This window comes from Sarcophilus harrisii, chromosome 2 (assembly GCF_902635505.1).
Source record: "Sarcophilus harrisii chromosome 2, mSarHar1.11, whole genome shotgun sequence".
Lineage (NCBI taxonomy): Eukaryota > Metazoa > Chordata > Mammalia > Dasyuromorphia > Dasyuridae > Sarcophilus > Sarcophilus harrisii.
The window spans coordinates 554,036,914-554,054,126 of record NC_045427.1 but is presented as its reverse complement, the minus strand read 5'-3'; the positions used below and the strand labels follow the sequence as shown (position 1 = coordinate 554,054,126).

General features: G+C 34.1%; 1 protein-coding gene across 4 annotated transcripts in view; it reads left to right on the top strand.

Moving 5' to 3' along the window:
* The window catches only part of ADAMTSL3 (ADAMTS like 3), a 542,401-nt gene that overhangs the window by 305,350 nt on the left and 219,838 nt on the right, over nucleotides 1-17,213 (top strand). For all 4 annotated transcript variants that reach the window (XM_031955661.1, XM_023496559.2, XM_023496553.2 and 1 more), the window contains one exon: nucleotides 13,239-13,365. In XM_031955661.1, coding sequence (XP_031811521.1) covers nucleotides 13,239-13,365 — 127 coding nt within the window. The remainder of the gene's footprint in view (nucleotides 1-13,238; nucleotides 13,366-17,213) is intronic.

Genomic DNA, 17,213 nt, shown 5'->3' with positions numbered 1-17,213 from the left:
TCTTTTATATTCAGAATATTTTTAATATAGAGAAAGCTTTTGTCTCTGCGTTTCCCCCTCATTGTCTCCTCTTTGCCTTTTTCTCCATCTGTCTCTTGTCTCTCTGTGTGTCTCTTTCCTCTCTTTGTCTTGGTCTCTGTCTTTGTCTCTGTGTCTCTCTTTGTCTCTCTCTCTCTGTCTCTCTTTTGCTCATACTTTCTTCTTTCCATTTTTTTCCATTTTCTCTCTCTCTGAATCTATTTATTAAAAAATACCTCCTCTCCTCCTCCCAAAGGGATGCATGGATGAGAGTAACTTATATGGACAGATGTGAAATCACAACTCCAACTAAGGACTTGAATATACCTAGATCTAATTCTGTGACCTTGGGCAAGTTACTTAATTATTCAGTGATTTTCTAACACTATAAATTGTAGAAAAATTGATAATCTGTTTTGATAGAAGTTTTCTCAAAAAAGGAAAGGAGAATAACAAATTCTAAATTCCTCAATTAATCTAGTGGTATCATTTCTGCCTCCCCCCCTTAAGTCCTCTGTATTTGGAGAGAAGAAGTGACAGGGGAAGGTGAAGGAGGAGGGGAGTCTTGATTCCCCTCAAGGATTGCATTGTTACAGGTGAAAATTCTTTCCACCAAGTTCTTCTATTTAAAGAACTGTTGGGAGCTGTATAAGAGAGATTAGTGGACTTGCCCAGGGTCACATAACTAGTATGTAGTAGAGGTATTTCCAGCCTTGGAGTTTGCCTTTCACAATATTTCCTAATATCTAAAGTAAGATGTAATGAAAAGAGTACTAGTCTAGATGCCAAGAAATAACAGTAACTAACATTTACTACCTAAATGTTAAATATGTTGATTACTGTTCAAAGTATTATCTTATTTGAGCTTCACAATAACCCTGGGAAATAGGTTTTATTATTATTCCCATTTTATAGATAAGTAAACTGGGGTTAAGTGATTTGCCCATAGTGACACAGATTTTAAATGTCTGAGGCTGTATTTGAACTCAGATCTCCCTGACCACAAGCATTGTCCCTTTATCCAGGCTCTCTACCTAACTGTCTTTGGATTCCAGACTTAATTCTGCCATTACCTATGTGACCTTGGACAAGTGACTTTCTTGTTCTATGTCTGTTTCCTCATTTCTAAAATAGTGCTTTTGGAGGTTCCTTCTGTCTCTGCTGTCTAATATTTCAGTCTAATTAGTTTACATCTGAATGACCTGTGCCCCTTTGGATATTTCCCTAATCCACTTCTAATAATTGCATTTTGGTTCCTTTTCACTATGAAAAGAGCCAGCTATAGGGAGGCTCCCCCTCATGCTGCCTTCATCAGAAAAACCTCCTGGCTTGCTGCATCAGACCAGGGCAAAGGGAAGTCAGTGGCCAGAGATGTCTGTCTCTACCGCTCTGGAGCCCTGCTGTATAGCAGGTTTTTGATCATTTCTCATGCCCTCTTTCAACCTGGAGCTTGTGCACATAAAATGTCACCAGAGTGAATCAAGACTTTTTTTGTCTTTAGGCCCAAAATAAATGCCACCTCATGAATCAGTCAGCAGAGGGTGCTGCATTGCAAGAAACTGTGATCACCCTTTCTTTAGCCTGGACCCTCTATATCCGAAATGGGAAGTAAATGCCAGCTTTTGTCTGGAATCTACTCAAAAAATGGTATTCAAAGAAATGTGGAAGAAAACTCTCAGCTGATTGATTATTATTTGTTAAAGCTCAGCTTAAGCTTTGGCTTTTCCATAAGATGTTGCATTATAGATCTGTAAACCCTGCTGCCCAAGCTGTTAGCACATTCCCTAAAAACAAAACAACAATCAAAAAATCTACGCTAAATTTATGTGTTTATGTCATATAGATTTTATGTCTGCTTATAAAAAATACATGTTGTCTCTCCCATAAAATGTCCATTCCCAGAGGATAAGGCCTGTTTCTCCTTTTTTTCCAGTTTCTGGCTTACTTAGGTGCTTAATAAATACTTGATGGGTTGAGTATTCTCAGTGTCCAAAAGTAGTTGTGGTTATTTCCTCCCTATTGTGTTAATGCTCCTTCAGATTATCAATAGAAGGAAAATCTTTAAGTATTGTTCTCAAGGCTTACATTCAATAGCTTACTGTGTCTTAGATTTAGAGTGTTAGCAGTTTTGTAATGAGAAAATAACTCGATTTCTATGGAGTTTGTAAGGGAGAGTGTTTTGTAACTTGTAGCCAAAAACTTTTGCCTGATTCAGTGCTTCCATTCCTGGAGAACACAACACCTCAGTCTTAGCCTCACACCAGCCTCCCACACCCACATGTAGAGTAGGGTGAGATTCCTCCACCCCAGTTCTCTATTTGAACAAGGAATATGCATAAGTAGAGAATTTCTGCTATATTAAAGACATTTAATGCATCTACACACATAATCTTCAAATATAATTTTAGGCCATGCTTTAGAAATGACAGAACAGGATGTGAATCATTCAGTGATCTCTCTAGGAAAATGCCAGGATGTGTAATATTATTAGTCTCACCTTTGCCATGGTTGTGCCATAGCCTGGGCCTCCAAGGGATCAGGGTAGGGGAAAGTGGAATTTCTCTTTAGCCTTTTTTTAGCCTATAGGGAGATCTATTCCACCTCCAGGCTCTGTTAGTTTAACCTCCAAAGTTCTCCGAAGAGGGTTCAGAAGTCATAAATTTATGGAAGAAAAGAATTCTTCATCTGTATTGTTTGCTTTACTTGAAATACTCTCCTATTCTCTAACCTCCTAACCTTCCCTTTAGTCTCCACTCTCAAAATTCTACCTGCCATGAAAAGCCCAAATCAAATGAAACTTTCTCAAAGAAGACTTCCCAGATTTTCCCAGCCAAGTCATCTCCCTTTTCTCTGCACTCTCAAATACTTTGCATCACTTTTATGATAAATAGGACATTCTATCCTGGACTTGTAGTTATTTGTATCTGTCTTATTCCCACAAGAAATTACAATCTCCTCAAATACAAGATATATGTCTTATTTATCTTCAAGACTTCCCCACTGCCTAGATCAGTTCTTTGATAAATGTTTGTTGAATTGTTGGAATCCAAAGATTTGGGAAGTGGGCTTATTTCTGTTGTCCCCTTGGGTCAAGTAAGAGATTTTTGTTTACAGCGAGTGCCTGTTCTAGAGATCCCTTCTTTTACTAAGATTTGTAACCTATGAGTTGACCTTAACCTTTTTCTCTTTCTTCTACCTCATGTTCAATCACTTGCCAAGACTTATCTCCATATTATTTCTTACCATGTCAAGTCACTTCCAAGACTCTGCTCAAAGACCATTTCTACATGAAGCCTTTCTTGATCCCTATAAGTGCTAGGGTCTCCCCCCAACCTAAATAACATTGTATTAAATATTGCATACATTTTGAACATCTCTATACATGCACTTGCTGTTTCTGCTGATTGAATGTAGCCTCCTGGCTATCAAGTACTGTTTTCCTTTTATCTTTGTAGAATAATATATCGCATGACACATAGAAAGCACTGAAAACAGTGCAGGATTGATAGATTGTTGACATACATTCTCTTTTCTCTTCTCCTAGCCACTGTCTTACTTTACTCAATTAGTAGAGATTTATTTATCAGGTATCTAAGTACCACAATGCTAGTTGCTGAGGCTTTCAAGACAAAAATGAAGTAGTTCATGTCCTCAAGAAGCCTACATTATCATAATTTCTCACATAGACTTTTTCAGTAGCCTAATTGCTTGAGGGTAGCTAGATGACTTAGTGTAATGGGCAGAGGAATGGGCTTAGAATCAGGAAGACTCATTTTCATGAGTTCAAATGTGACATCACACATATCAGCTGTATTAGCCTGGATAAGTCACTTAATCCTGCTATATTCTCACTTGTAAAATGAGCTGGGAAAGGAAATGGAAAACCACTCCAGTATCTTTGCCAAAAAAAAATCCTCAAAAAACAAAAATAGGGATCGCAAAGACCATACTTTCAGTCTTTTCTTTCTTTCCCACTCAGTTCTTCAAGAGGTGTCCAAATTAATATCATAGCCTAAAGGTCCTTAGCTTTCTCTGTGATCTTTATACAATCCAGTGAAGCCTCTTCTCAGACTCTTTTTATATGCATAGAAAAAAACAAAAAGTATTACCAAAAGAAATCAATTATCTAGAAGTAAAGTTATCAAAATTTTTTATTATGTTCATGGATACCAAGTTAAGAACTCCTTTTATAGAGATGTAAGTCTGAAAATTTGACTTTCCTACTCCAAAATCTTCATTGTTCCTAAGATAAAACACCGATTCTTTATCATGTTTTTGAAATCTATATAGCATTTTGCTCCTACCTAGCTTTCTAGACCTACCTACCTAACTATATGTGTTTGTGTATATGTTTGCATATATATGTGTGTGTGTATATATATATATATGCATATACATAAAATATCTCCCTTCTCCAATAAAATGTAAACTTGTTGATTTCAAAGACTATGTCACATTTTAATGTTTTTATCCTTAAGCACCTAATAGTAATTTGTACATTTTAGGTACCTAATAAATGTTTGTTGAATTGAATTGTGCCAGATATAGAGATGGGAGCAAGATTTAAGAAATTGCTATATCTTTTCTTACATTAATTAAGTAGACAATTTTGAACATTTTTAGTGCTCAAGATCTCTCATCAGTGTGACTATTCTTTCCATATAGACTCATGCAAATTGCAACCCTTCACATTTTCATAGTTCCACAAATAGTTTTGGTTTAAAAAAAATGAGCTACTAAACAACCATCTATTATCTTATTCAAAGCTAACTAGCCTGTTGCTCCCAAAGCAGATGTGCAGTCCATTACCAGAACACAATTTGAAGTATTTCCATCTCGTTATGATTTGACAGTTTTCCATAATATAATCCCTTAGAATCCAAAGTTATCTGTGATGATTACTTTGTCAATGCTGGCAAAGCCATCAGAATAGGACTTTGAGTTGCAGAAGATATATACATAAAAATTCCTATAAAACATTCATGGCACAAGAGAAGGAGCATGAATTCCAGGGTCAGAGCATGTAAGTTCAAATTTTTCTCCTGACACTACTTTTGCAACCTTAAACAACTGACAATCCAAATTCACCTCAATCTTTTCATCTGCAAAATGAGGAATTTGAATTAGGTGGTATCTTAAGCCCATTCTATCTCTAGATCTATGATTCTAATGAATTAGAATATGATTTTTTTATGAGAGTTAGAGAAATAGTCCCACCTTGTGTCATTAATTGAATCCCCCAAAGTATGTTATTAAGAAAAACATCATTACAAGGAATAGTTTGTTTCATTGGAATGGAGTCAGAGGTGTCAGAGTGAGCAGTATTTAGCCAGTGGTGTAGGGAACAGGAGCCAGTGCTACCTGGGAAGGTAAACCAAAAGACATTACATTGGGATTCAGGACATGATGGTAGCATATAGTTATAAGGTGTTAATGATGTTATTGCAAAGCAGTGTTGGTTAGGGCAATGTTATTCAGGATATGCCTGTATAAATAAAGTGCTAAGAGAAGGTTCCGTGGAAGAGGGGGCATAGAAGCTGAAGCATGAAGGTAAGGTAGAGTTTTTAAAGGTGGCAAAGAGGAGATAAGGTGTTCAACAGAATATTCAACTGACATTTATTAAGTGTACTGTGCTAGGTGCTAATGAGTCTTAGACAAAAAAGTAATGGTCCCTTCAAATGGTAGGTATGGCAAAGTTGAGAATGAAGGATGACTTCAAGGTTACAGACCAGGTTGCCAAGAGGATAATGGATTTAAAATTGGATAAGGTCTCAAAATTATCTAATCAGACACTCTTATTTTTCAAATGACGAAATGAGGACCCAAAAGAAGTTATTTGTCCAGGGATAGCAAATGGCATAGATGGGATTCAAATATACTTCATCTAACTCCAAATTAAACATTTTCCCCACTGTAATATGAAAAAGAGAAATTTGGAAGAAATCTGAGTTTAGTAAAAAAGATTATGAATATTTTTGGACTATTTTCAGGAAACAGTTATTAGGCACTTACTATGTTCCAGGAACTGTCAAATATGAGGCATATTGAATATGAAATGCTTATAGGTCCTCTAAAAGGATTTGTACAAGGGAAGAGATAGAGATGGTCAATAATGCGTCATGTTCAGGGAAAAGCAATAATTCTAGCAGTGATGTTGCTTCAAGGAAAGCCATTTTGGAACTGTATTGTAAAGAATCTTGAATACCAATTCAAAGAGTTTAAACTTTGTTTAGTAGGCAATGAGAAACATGTGAATGTTTTTTTGAACAATGAAGTGATATGATCCATATCCAAGGAAGCTAAATTGATTAGATGCCCTAGATTTCAAGGATGGGTGACCCAAAATAGTGATGCCATTCACAGACATGGGAAAATTAGGAGAAACAATTTTTTTTTACTTTTTATTGTTTTATGTTAAACATGGTAGAAATATGTTAAATCCAATATATACTTACATATTTATACAATTATCTTGCTGCACAAGAAAAATCAAATCAGAAAAAAATAACAAAATAAAATACAAGCAAATAACAACAAAAAGAGTGAAAATGCTATGCTGTGAACCACACTCAATTCCTACAGTTTTCTCTCTGGATATAGATGGCTCTTTTCATCATAAGATCATTGGAACTGGTCTGAATCATCTCATTGTTGAAGAGCCATGTCCATCAGAATTGATCATCATATAATCTTCTTGTTGCCATGTACAGTGATCTCCTGACATTTCACTTAGCATCAGTTATGTAAGTCTCTCCAGACCTCTCTGAAATCATTCTGCTGATTGGAGAAGCAAGTTTTTAGAAAAATATTAATTTAGTATTAAATATATTTGTGTTTTAGATTTCAGTGGAATTGAAGGTGATAGCAAATGATGATTAGACAGTTGAGTGAAGTGGAGAAGTAACAGACAAAAGTCATGAAGTCCAGGTAGAAAACTATAACAATAGTGTAGTTATGAGATATAAGAGCCCAAAAAATGATAGGGTAATGGTAATGGACTTAAAGTTAAAGGAATGAATAGATTCAGGAGATGTTGGGGAAATTAGAGAAGGAGGGGAAGATAGATAGGGAATTTGGGGAATCAAAAGTTACTCTGGAATTTTTAGGCTGGATGACGGGGAGGTACTTCCATCAAAAGCAAGAAGTTGAGGAAAGGGTCAGGCTTAAAAAGAAAGTACAATCAATTCCAAATTTTATATGCTGAATTTGAATGAGGTAGTTGGGTTAGAAATGTCCAGCAAGATTTTTAAAAATTACCTAGACTACCTAAATTAGAACTCAAGCCTTATGACCCTAGTCCATCACTGTTTCTACCATAGCATATACCACCTTTTGACATGCCTTATAGTTCCTTTTTCCCTGAATCCCAACTGGTTCACGACCATAACTTATTTCCCATGGCAAGGTTCCCAGCTGTAGGCGGTAGGCCTGCTGCATCCCCAAGCCAATTTTGTATATTTTTAGGCATTTTAAAATTATCTGTAGTAATGTCAGTTTCTTTATGCAAATATGCAAGAGTTGACTCTGTTTTTAATTATTTTGTGAATTTGGAGGAAGAGTTGGGTCTTCTAATAGGAAGTGACCTTGATATCTAGTCAAATTACCTGAATATGTCTTATATAATTTATTTTCTTTATATTTTGCTTTAAATGAACAATGTTCAGATTCAAATCACTTATGCATCATGTGCCCAGTTCCCAATCCCCAAACACACATACACAGATTGTACTGTTTAGAATTGTAGTGAAGCAGTCCAAGGAAAACAATCTGAAAATGAAAACATGTTTTCCTTTGTTCCTGTACATGAATAGTAGACTCCAAAGTGCTGTTGATTTTCTCTTACTTTGATTTTTTTTAATTAGTCTGGTCTACACTGTCATAATATGGTGGCTAAAACTGGCAGACTGTTTTAAGTTGTGGCCTCACATGTTGTTACAATTTTTTGGTCCCTATACAATTCCAGGTTCTTGTATGAAAGAGAATTGGGTCAAAAACTAATTATTTTTTATCAGTTTTTTCAGCATTAGTTAGATTCTGATTCTACACACACACACACACACACACACACACACACACACACACACACGGAGACAAAATACTGACTTATAGATCAGAATTCTAAGACTGGTCTAATTGTTTGCCCAGGGCCCTCCCTTTTTAGTGGATGGACCCACTTAGAAAATCAATTGACAGACCAGAAGGTCCTAAACTTAGTAAAAAAAATCATAGCAGATGTCTTTAGAGAAGAAAAAGATGAGGAAGTAATAAAACCAAATGATTTTTCAAGATCAGGGAGGTATGCATTTTTAGAAAGGAAAATTCTGTAGAGAAGTAAGGAGTAAATATGAAGAACATTTTCCAAAAGATACAAGAAGGGATAGAATGCAGATCAAAGAGTTTAGAGCTAGAAGGGACCTTAAATATCACCAGCTTATTATAAAGATGAGGAAATTTGGAGTCCCCAAAATTAAGATAGGAAAACTGGGATTCAAACCCAAGTCTTCTGACCCCAAATGTACTCTTCTCATTACACCAAGATAGAGATGAATTCTCAGAGAGACGGAAGGAAAGAAACAAGCATTTATTAAGTCCCTACTATATTCTAGGCATTGTGTTAAGTGCTGGGGATACAATAAAAGGTCGATGCTATTATTATCTCCATTTTTGCAGTTCAGAAAACTGAGCAGGCAGGTTAAGTGACTTACTCAGGTTTACATGGCTAGTTAGTATCTATGGGCAGATTTGAATACAGATTTTCCTGACTCCATGCCCAGTCCTCCCTCCACTTAGCTGACTTTGTAATCCTTCTTTTAAAACTTGTCTGGGAAGCTGAAAAAATTAGATAGCTCTAGATCAGGCAAAGCTAATACTAGATTAGTTTTGACATGAAAATAAGAGTAAGTGGCAGCATTGCCGTTTATGAGTACAAAAGTTTGTCTTTTTATTTTCATGGGCTAAATTTCACATTTTCTGAGCAATAGCCCTATTGGTATATTTCAGCACCCTATTTGACTACCCTCAACCTTTTAGTCATTTATTTTGCAGTTCATGATGTACCTCAGTTTTATTTCTGACAGTCTTGAATCAGATTATATTCCTGCAATTTGGTTTCTTTTTCTGAGATCCAACTGAAATTTTTATGCATAATATTCATATAGGGAATGATGGTATGGAAAACATTAATAAATTTAATAATTAGTTATTTATTTTATAATAATAATTTAATAAAAGATAATAAATTTAAAGCCAAAATATGTGAAAAGCTAGGAAGAGAACACCTAGCAATTTTCTTGATTTGTTGACCCTCTGGACCAAGGATTATGTCCTAGGACTCTTTAACTTTTTCAATTCTGGAATTCCATCCCTGATTGTTGGGTGTTTTACATGGTACGCTACATCTTTCTAGTCCTTTGAAACTATTCTTAATTTCCTGTTTGGCTATCTTTTTGCCTACATGCTCAGTATGCCTGTTCTACCCTCTTACTCCTACTTTCCAGCTCTGGAATCATACCCTTGCTGTTGGAAATGGAACATCAATTCTACTCATTGTGGCTTCAGCTACTACCCTTGTAATTTTCCAAGCCAAAATCCCTCCTAAATCACCATTTTTTCCATATGTTTCTATATATTTCTCCTATCAGAATGTATGCTTCTTGAAGGTAGAAATTGTTTAGAGATTGAATTTATATATCCATATGCATTGAATATATATATTTATTCATACATAAATATATTTATTTATATATGTATGTGTATATATACATATATATCACCATGCTTATTAGCACATAGTTAACACTTTTAAATGCTTTTGCATTCATTCTTTTATTCATTCATCAAATCCAAGTATACTATATCTCAAAGTATTGATGAAACTAGTGGTGCGATTATTGAACCATTATCAGTGATCTCTGACACAATAAGAATGGGAAAGATATTATTAAAGATGGGTTCATTTTATCTGACCTCTAAAACTGGGAAGAAAGTAGATTTTTTTATTCTATAGTCTGGAAAACTTGACCTCAAATCCTATGAAATTTCTAGTATATTATTAAAGGTCTTTTGAAAAGAAAAATGTTGAACACTAAAAGTAAGAATGAGATCATTAGAGATAGATTAAGCTATTTTCAGTTTCTCTTCTGTTTTTTGCTTTTTTCTTTTCTTTTCTTTTCTTATAAGATTACTGCTCTGGGAAATCAGGAGATGCTACAGACATACTGTGACTAGAGTACAGAAAATTATTTGAAAAAATGATTTATAATATCCTTGTGAACAAATTAGATGTTCATTTTGTTATATAGTTAGCTATTTTTGGAACTTTTGAATAACCAGAACTTTTGAGTAATGTGTAAATAATGACTCAGTGTAAAATAGAAGGACACCTCAAACTTGGAGGGAATATCCCAAGTAGCTCTCCTTGACCTATAGGTGCAATTTGGTAGAGTAAACAGTGCTCAGTGAAAGGATCAGGAAGATGTGTATTCAGATTTCACTCTCGACACTTTCTTGCTGTCTGATGATAGACAATTCACTTAATATCTCTAAGCCTCAGTTTCCTCAAAAATAAAATGATAATGATAATGTGTGTAGTACCTACCTCATTAGGTTGATATGATTCTAAAATGAAAAAAAATGGATGTTAAGTACTTTTTAAACTTTAAAATCCTATATTAATGTTAGTTATTCAGCATGCTATCTTTGATTTAGATGAAGTTATAGATGGCATGCTAATCTTTTTTAAATATCTTAAAATTCAGTTTTATTTTATTTTTGGTTCCAACTATTTTCCCTCATCAGCCACCCTTTGAACAGGCAAGAAAAAATAAAATATTTATAGTCATGAAAAACAAATTTCTACGTTAGAGAGAGAGAGAGAGACAGAGAGACAGAGAGACAGAGAGAGAGAGTAGATTTTCACTGTACTCTAAGTCTGTCAGCTCTTTAGTCTCTCTCTGTATATGGATAACATATTTCATCATGAATCCTTTGGAATTATAGTGGGTTATTGTGTTGATCAGAGTTATTAAATCTTTCAACATGGATTATCTTTACAATATGGCTATTACCTATTTTCTTACATGTCTTCAGCATAGCCTATCCAATATGTATGAGGTGGTACTTCAGAGTACTTTTAATTTCATTTCTCTATTTATTAGTGATCTGGAACATTTTCCCTTCATATGGCTATTGATGGATTTAACTTCATCTTCTGAAGTGTTTGTTTACATTTTTCTGACTTTTTCAGTTAATGGATGGCTTTTATTCTTACAAATTTGACTCAGCTCTCTATACATCTTAGAAATGAGACCTTTAACAGAGAAACTTGCAGCAAATAATTTTCCTTTCCTTTCCTCCTAATTTTAACTACATTGAGTTTCCTTATGTATTTTGTTTGTTGAGGGATTGACTGAATATGGGGAAAGTGGAGAATGAAAGAATGTAAATAATTGAGGGTAACAAAATAATGAAACTGGGTGTTTAGAAGATGAATATCCTTTCAATAGAAATTGAAAAGTTAGGAATAGAATTGGTTGAGGAACAAATAGTGTATTTTCTTTTTGACATATCTAATTTAAAATACATGTTGGGTATCTAGATAAAGACACCTAGTAGACAATTGGTAACGTGGAACTGCAACTCAAGAGAAAGATGAGGATTGAATATGTAGATTTGGGAGTTATTTGTATACAAATAATAAGTGAACATAAGGGAAATGATAAGATCATCAAGATAAAATATAAAAAGGAAAGAGCTCCATACCCAGGATTCTAAATAATGGTGTAAAGTAAAAACTAAGACCATAGGATTATAGATCTAGAGCTGAGCAGGACCACTCCATTTATAGCACTTAATACTCTCATTTACATGTGAATACATTGAAGTTCATTAAGGTTAAATGATATATACAGGATCACATGGCTAGTGAGAAGGCCAATGTTCAAATCTCATTCCTCTGACTTCAAAAATCCAACATTCTTTCCACTGTCCCCTGCAGAAATCTATATGTGAGTTAAGTCTGTATATAAATAGAAAAATCCAAGATGCTTAAGGAAAAATATTCTGTGATACTTTATCTGTTGCCACGTGTCTAATATTGGGATTTCAGGGATTTGAGTAGTATGTCACATACAAATATCAATTGCATCTTTGAATCTAATTTCAAATATATGAATTACTCAATATGCAGAGCACCACACTACATATTAGAGAAGTCACCAAAATGAGAGAAGTTCATAAGACAAGGGCTAAATGTCATTGTTCCTTTGGCTTTATTAGTATTCATTAAGCTATATGGCATTATTAGCTTAAAGAATTGTGCTAGACAACCTGAAGAAGTAACATTATATTCAGCACCTTAGACAGATGCTTTCAGAAAAGTATTTTTCTGTTACCTTCAACTTTCATATAGAACATAATTATTTCTCATATCTTATTTATTTTCCTTTAACTTTGATTTTCCATATTTTTTATTGATTGATTTAAGTAGAAAACCCTAAAATAACAATAACCACTTATTTTGGATATTGTAATATCATAATGCAATATTTTCAGTTGATTCCCCCAGAGAGCTTAGGAATTAATTTCTTTTATTAAAGACCCCAAACTTATATTTGGAGGTTTTATTTTCTTTTTTATATTATTTTGATGACTGAGTTCTGGAAGATGTTATATAGATGTTATATTCTTTTACTAAAGCAGATTATAGGATAATTGACATAAATTAGACTTTGCCAACTTGTCTTGATACAAAGCTCCTTCACATAATTTATGACCATAGAATATATCATTGAAACAAGTAGTTTTCATTTCTAACCATGGTAATGGTTTGTAATGTAGTTTTCTTACAAATTAACCCTTTTAATATAATATGTATATAATATATATATATAACATATATTATATAATATAATATATATAATATAATTAGAATTGGAACTTGATCCTTTAAGCATTGAGAAGAATAAGGAAAGCAATTTTGCATATTGATGCAGAAATACTTTATTATAACATACTTAATCATTATAACTTTTTCATGAAAATCATAGATGGCATCACACTGTAAATTTTTTCATAGTTCAGAGTTACAAAGATTTGTCTTGACCAAAGGAAGTCAACTAATAAAAGAAAAAAGGATAACATCATAAACAAAATATTCCAGAGACCTGACCACATCTACTACAGCTTTGTCTTCCCTCTGACTGTGATGTTGCTGTTGGCAGGCAATAGGATGTGATCGACAGCTTGGGAGCAATGCCAAGGAAGACAACTGTGGCGTCTGTGCAGGAGATGGAGCAACATGCAGACTTGTGAGGGGACAGTCTAAGTCCCATGTTTCCCCTGAAAAAAGTAGGTTTTAAAATTATAACAGTATGTTCTTTGCTAAGAATATGCCTTTTTTGTGTTGCACGCTCACAGAACACCAATGGGTTCAGTCCTTATTAAGATACTTCATAAAATATTTATACTAGATGGAGATACTTGAATTTGAAGAAAGCTATCCTACCCTGGGACATAAAGAAGAAAGAGTTCAAAATATGCATGCTATTATTGGTGATAAATTTATTTTGCCTCTTTAAACATAAGGTTCTGTGTCTTATTTGACAGGAAATCCTTCTTTGTGCTCTAATTTTGTTGCATAGTTTTATAGCCACATCTTTTAGAAACTGGCTCGCACAAATAAGTTGACTGCCCTTTAAATTATATGGATAATTTGGCAAGTGATTTGTTTTATTTGAAATTACTATGTCTTGCTCTCATAGCTCAAAACAGCAAACTTCCCTAGAAAGAGCAAACTAGTAAGTGTTTGGGGTTTATCCCATGCCCAGCTGTGGCATCCACTGAGCTGCCTGACATCTGTGAGAGAGTCAGAGACTGCCTTGCAGAGTCATTCAGGTTCTGCTGGAATTGGGATGGATATAAAAAGGATCTCTGTGGTTTTGCAGTGCTTATAATGCCCTGGGCAGTAGGAGATGACAGCAGAGGTAAAACATGTGGGTTGCAGTCTATGTCATTCCTACTGCCTGCCTAGCCTAAAAGGCAACACATTTTGAAAAAGACTCCCCAAAGACATGTGTTAGACCTAATCTGGTAGCCAGGGTATTTTTTACTAATCTCATGCCATAGGTCCTGTTGTATGTAGGATCTGAATATGAACATGGCTTGCCTCTCCTTACTCTTTAAAAAAAACATATTTTGCATATTTTTGAATGAGAAACAGCAAACCATAGTGAAAAACTGCTTTCATATTCTGAATGTGCTGTAAAGTAGTATGATCTTGTGGACAGAGAGCCAGTATCAGAGTCAAGACCTGATCTCAGGTCTTGCTTGTGACATATTCTGCCTAAATAACCCTGAAAAAATCACTTAGCTTCTCAGTATTCCAGGCCAGAGGTGTCAAACATGTGGCCAGCAGGATACATGAAGCCCACAATATTCTTTAGTGTGACCCAAATCAGATTAAAATGTAATTGGATGGATTTGTGATGGAGAAAGCCATTTGTACGCAGAGAGAGACTGTGGGGACTGAGTGTGGATCTCAACATAGTATTTTCAATCTTTTTGTTGTTTGCTTGCATTTTGTTTTCTTTCTTATTTTTTCTTTTTTGATCTGATTTTTCTTATGAATCATGATAATTGTGGAAAATCTTCATAGAAGAATACTTCGCACCTTTAACATATATTGGATTGCTTGCCATCTAGAGGATGGGGTGAGAAGGGAAGTGAAAAAAAATTTGGACCACAAGGTTTTGCAAAGATGAATGTTGAAAAATTATATATGCATATGTTTTTTATTATAGCTTTTTATATACAAAACATATGCATGGGTAATTTTTCAACAATGACCCTTGCAAAAACCTCTGTTTCAACTTTTCCCCTCCTTTCCTCCACTTCCTCCCCTAGATGGCAGGTAGTACCATACATTTTAAATATGTTAAAGTATATGTTAAATACAATATGTGTATACATATTTATACAGTTATTGCACAGAAAAAAATTGGATTTAGAAAGAAGGTAAAAATAACCTGAGAAGAAAAAACAAAATTATGTATATGTTTTGAAAATAAAAAGCTTTAATTAAAAAATTAAAATGTCATCGAAAAATATTTAATAAAATAAATAAAATACAATAGAGAATAAATAATATGAACATGTGATTTTCCAAGTCATTGTGTGGTCATCAGGGATATAGATTTATTAGTCCTCCTTTCTATGTGAGTTTAACAGAAGTGCTTTAGACAACTCTCTAAGTTTTCAGGTTTTAAGGAGATGCCAAATTAAATTGGAAGGAATTTGTTCATCAGAGTGTCATGAATTAATAGAACCCCAAGTCTAGCCCCTATCCCTCTATTTTGAATATACTTATATATATGGTATCTCTCTAAGTAGCATGTAAGATTCTCTCAAGGATGAAGTTTCATCTTTGTCTTTTTGCTGCTAGAGTTTAGTACAGTATTTGACTATAGTAAGTGTTTAATACATCTGCATAGTAGATATTTGATAAAAAAAATATTTTTGGTAGTTTAGATTCCTTGGTAAATTCCTCACAATAACATTTGAAAGATTAATTTGAATACAATTTTCTGTGCAGTTTTTAAAGAGCTTCCTTAGACCTTAGGGAAGATCATATCTGACTCTCTCACGAAGGTTCAACCTTTTTTTGTGATAGGAGAAACTGAAAACTATAGAGATGAAGAGATTTGTCAAACCAATACAGTGAGGGAGGTCAGTGTATTCAGATGAGTCCTCTTCCTTTGAGGTAAATAGGCAAGTAGATTATGGGTAGGATCATAGCAGTAGAAAGGACCTCAGAGGCAATGTAGACCAATACCAACATTTTACAGATGAGAAAACTAAATAACCCACAAGTATTAAGGATCAGAGTCCAAATTTTAAACCCAAAATACTGAAATGATTCTCCCACCACCTCTGCCCTGATTACTGACCTCCATGGCTTCCTTCAAGTCCCAACTAAAATTTCAACTTCTACAAGAATCCCTCCTTAGTGCCTCTTAATTCAAATTCCTTCCTTTAATTATTTTCTATTTATTCTTTATAATTTTATTTGTATGTATTTGCTGTATTATAAGATTCTCATCAATCCCATCAAATTGTAGCTCCTTGAGGGCTCATTTTGTACTCATAGCATTTAGCACAGCATTTAACATGGCATATAGTAGTCACATATTAAATGTTTATTGATTAATTTATTAAGAAGATATCTATAATTAGACTACTTTTTAATTTCTTCAATATATGGGAACTAAACTACATATATCTTGAGAATATCTTTGAAAATATAGGAAATGAAAAGAGCCTGTATAAATAATATTTTATCATAAGTTAGATCTTTATAAAGTTCAGTGCTTAAAACAGTTCTTGGCACATAATTGTTTCATAAATGCTTATTGACTGATGAAAGAACAGAGAATACAGATTTCTACCATTTTTATTGGGTTTTGATTATAAGAAAATAATGTGACTTGTAGGAAAATGCAGCCATAGAAAATCTCCTCCAACAAGATATCTCCCAAGAATACTTTAAGACAATGCAGGATTCCATGAATGATAACTATAAATATTAACTTCAGCAGCTATCTGTTTATTAATATCAAGCAAGTCATAGCAGATGTAAATTTATGTAGAATATCTCTGCCAGAATCCATAGCCATAAAAAATGAACTTTATTCTTCGGTTCTGCTTCCAAATGCTTTTTTTTCATGGCTGACATTAGGCTGTTTTACTGCTAAACAAGAACAATAATCTCTCCAAATTATTTGGCCTATTTGTCCACACAAGTAAAAACAATATACGAACAATGTTTTACAGACTATATGTCCTATGTGTCCAGTTGGATGGATAACCCATTAGGCTTCATTCCTTGGGAAGACAATGCTGATGAATAATGAATGAACAAATGAATCCCCATAACTTAGTAGGAGAAAAGGACAAGCTGGATTTTACTTGGGAAGTGGAACTTTTAGCCATTCCAAAGCCATTTCTTAAAAATCTACTTTTTACACTAAAATTCTTCTCCTGATGCTATGTGTCTGCCAGTCACAGAATGAAATGATCTCTTAGTTATCATAATTACTGGTAATCTAAGAGTCAAGGGGAGAACATGGTGGGTGTAAATAGACTGAGACATATTACCAATGATGACTTGCACACAAAGAAATTATATAAAAGATATCCAG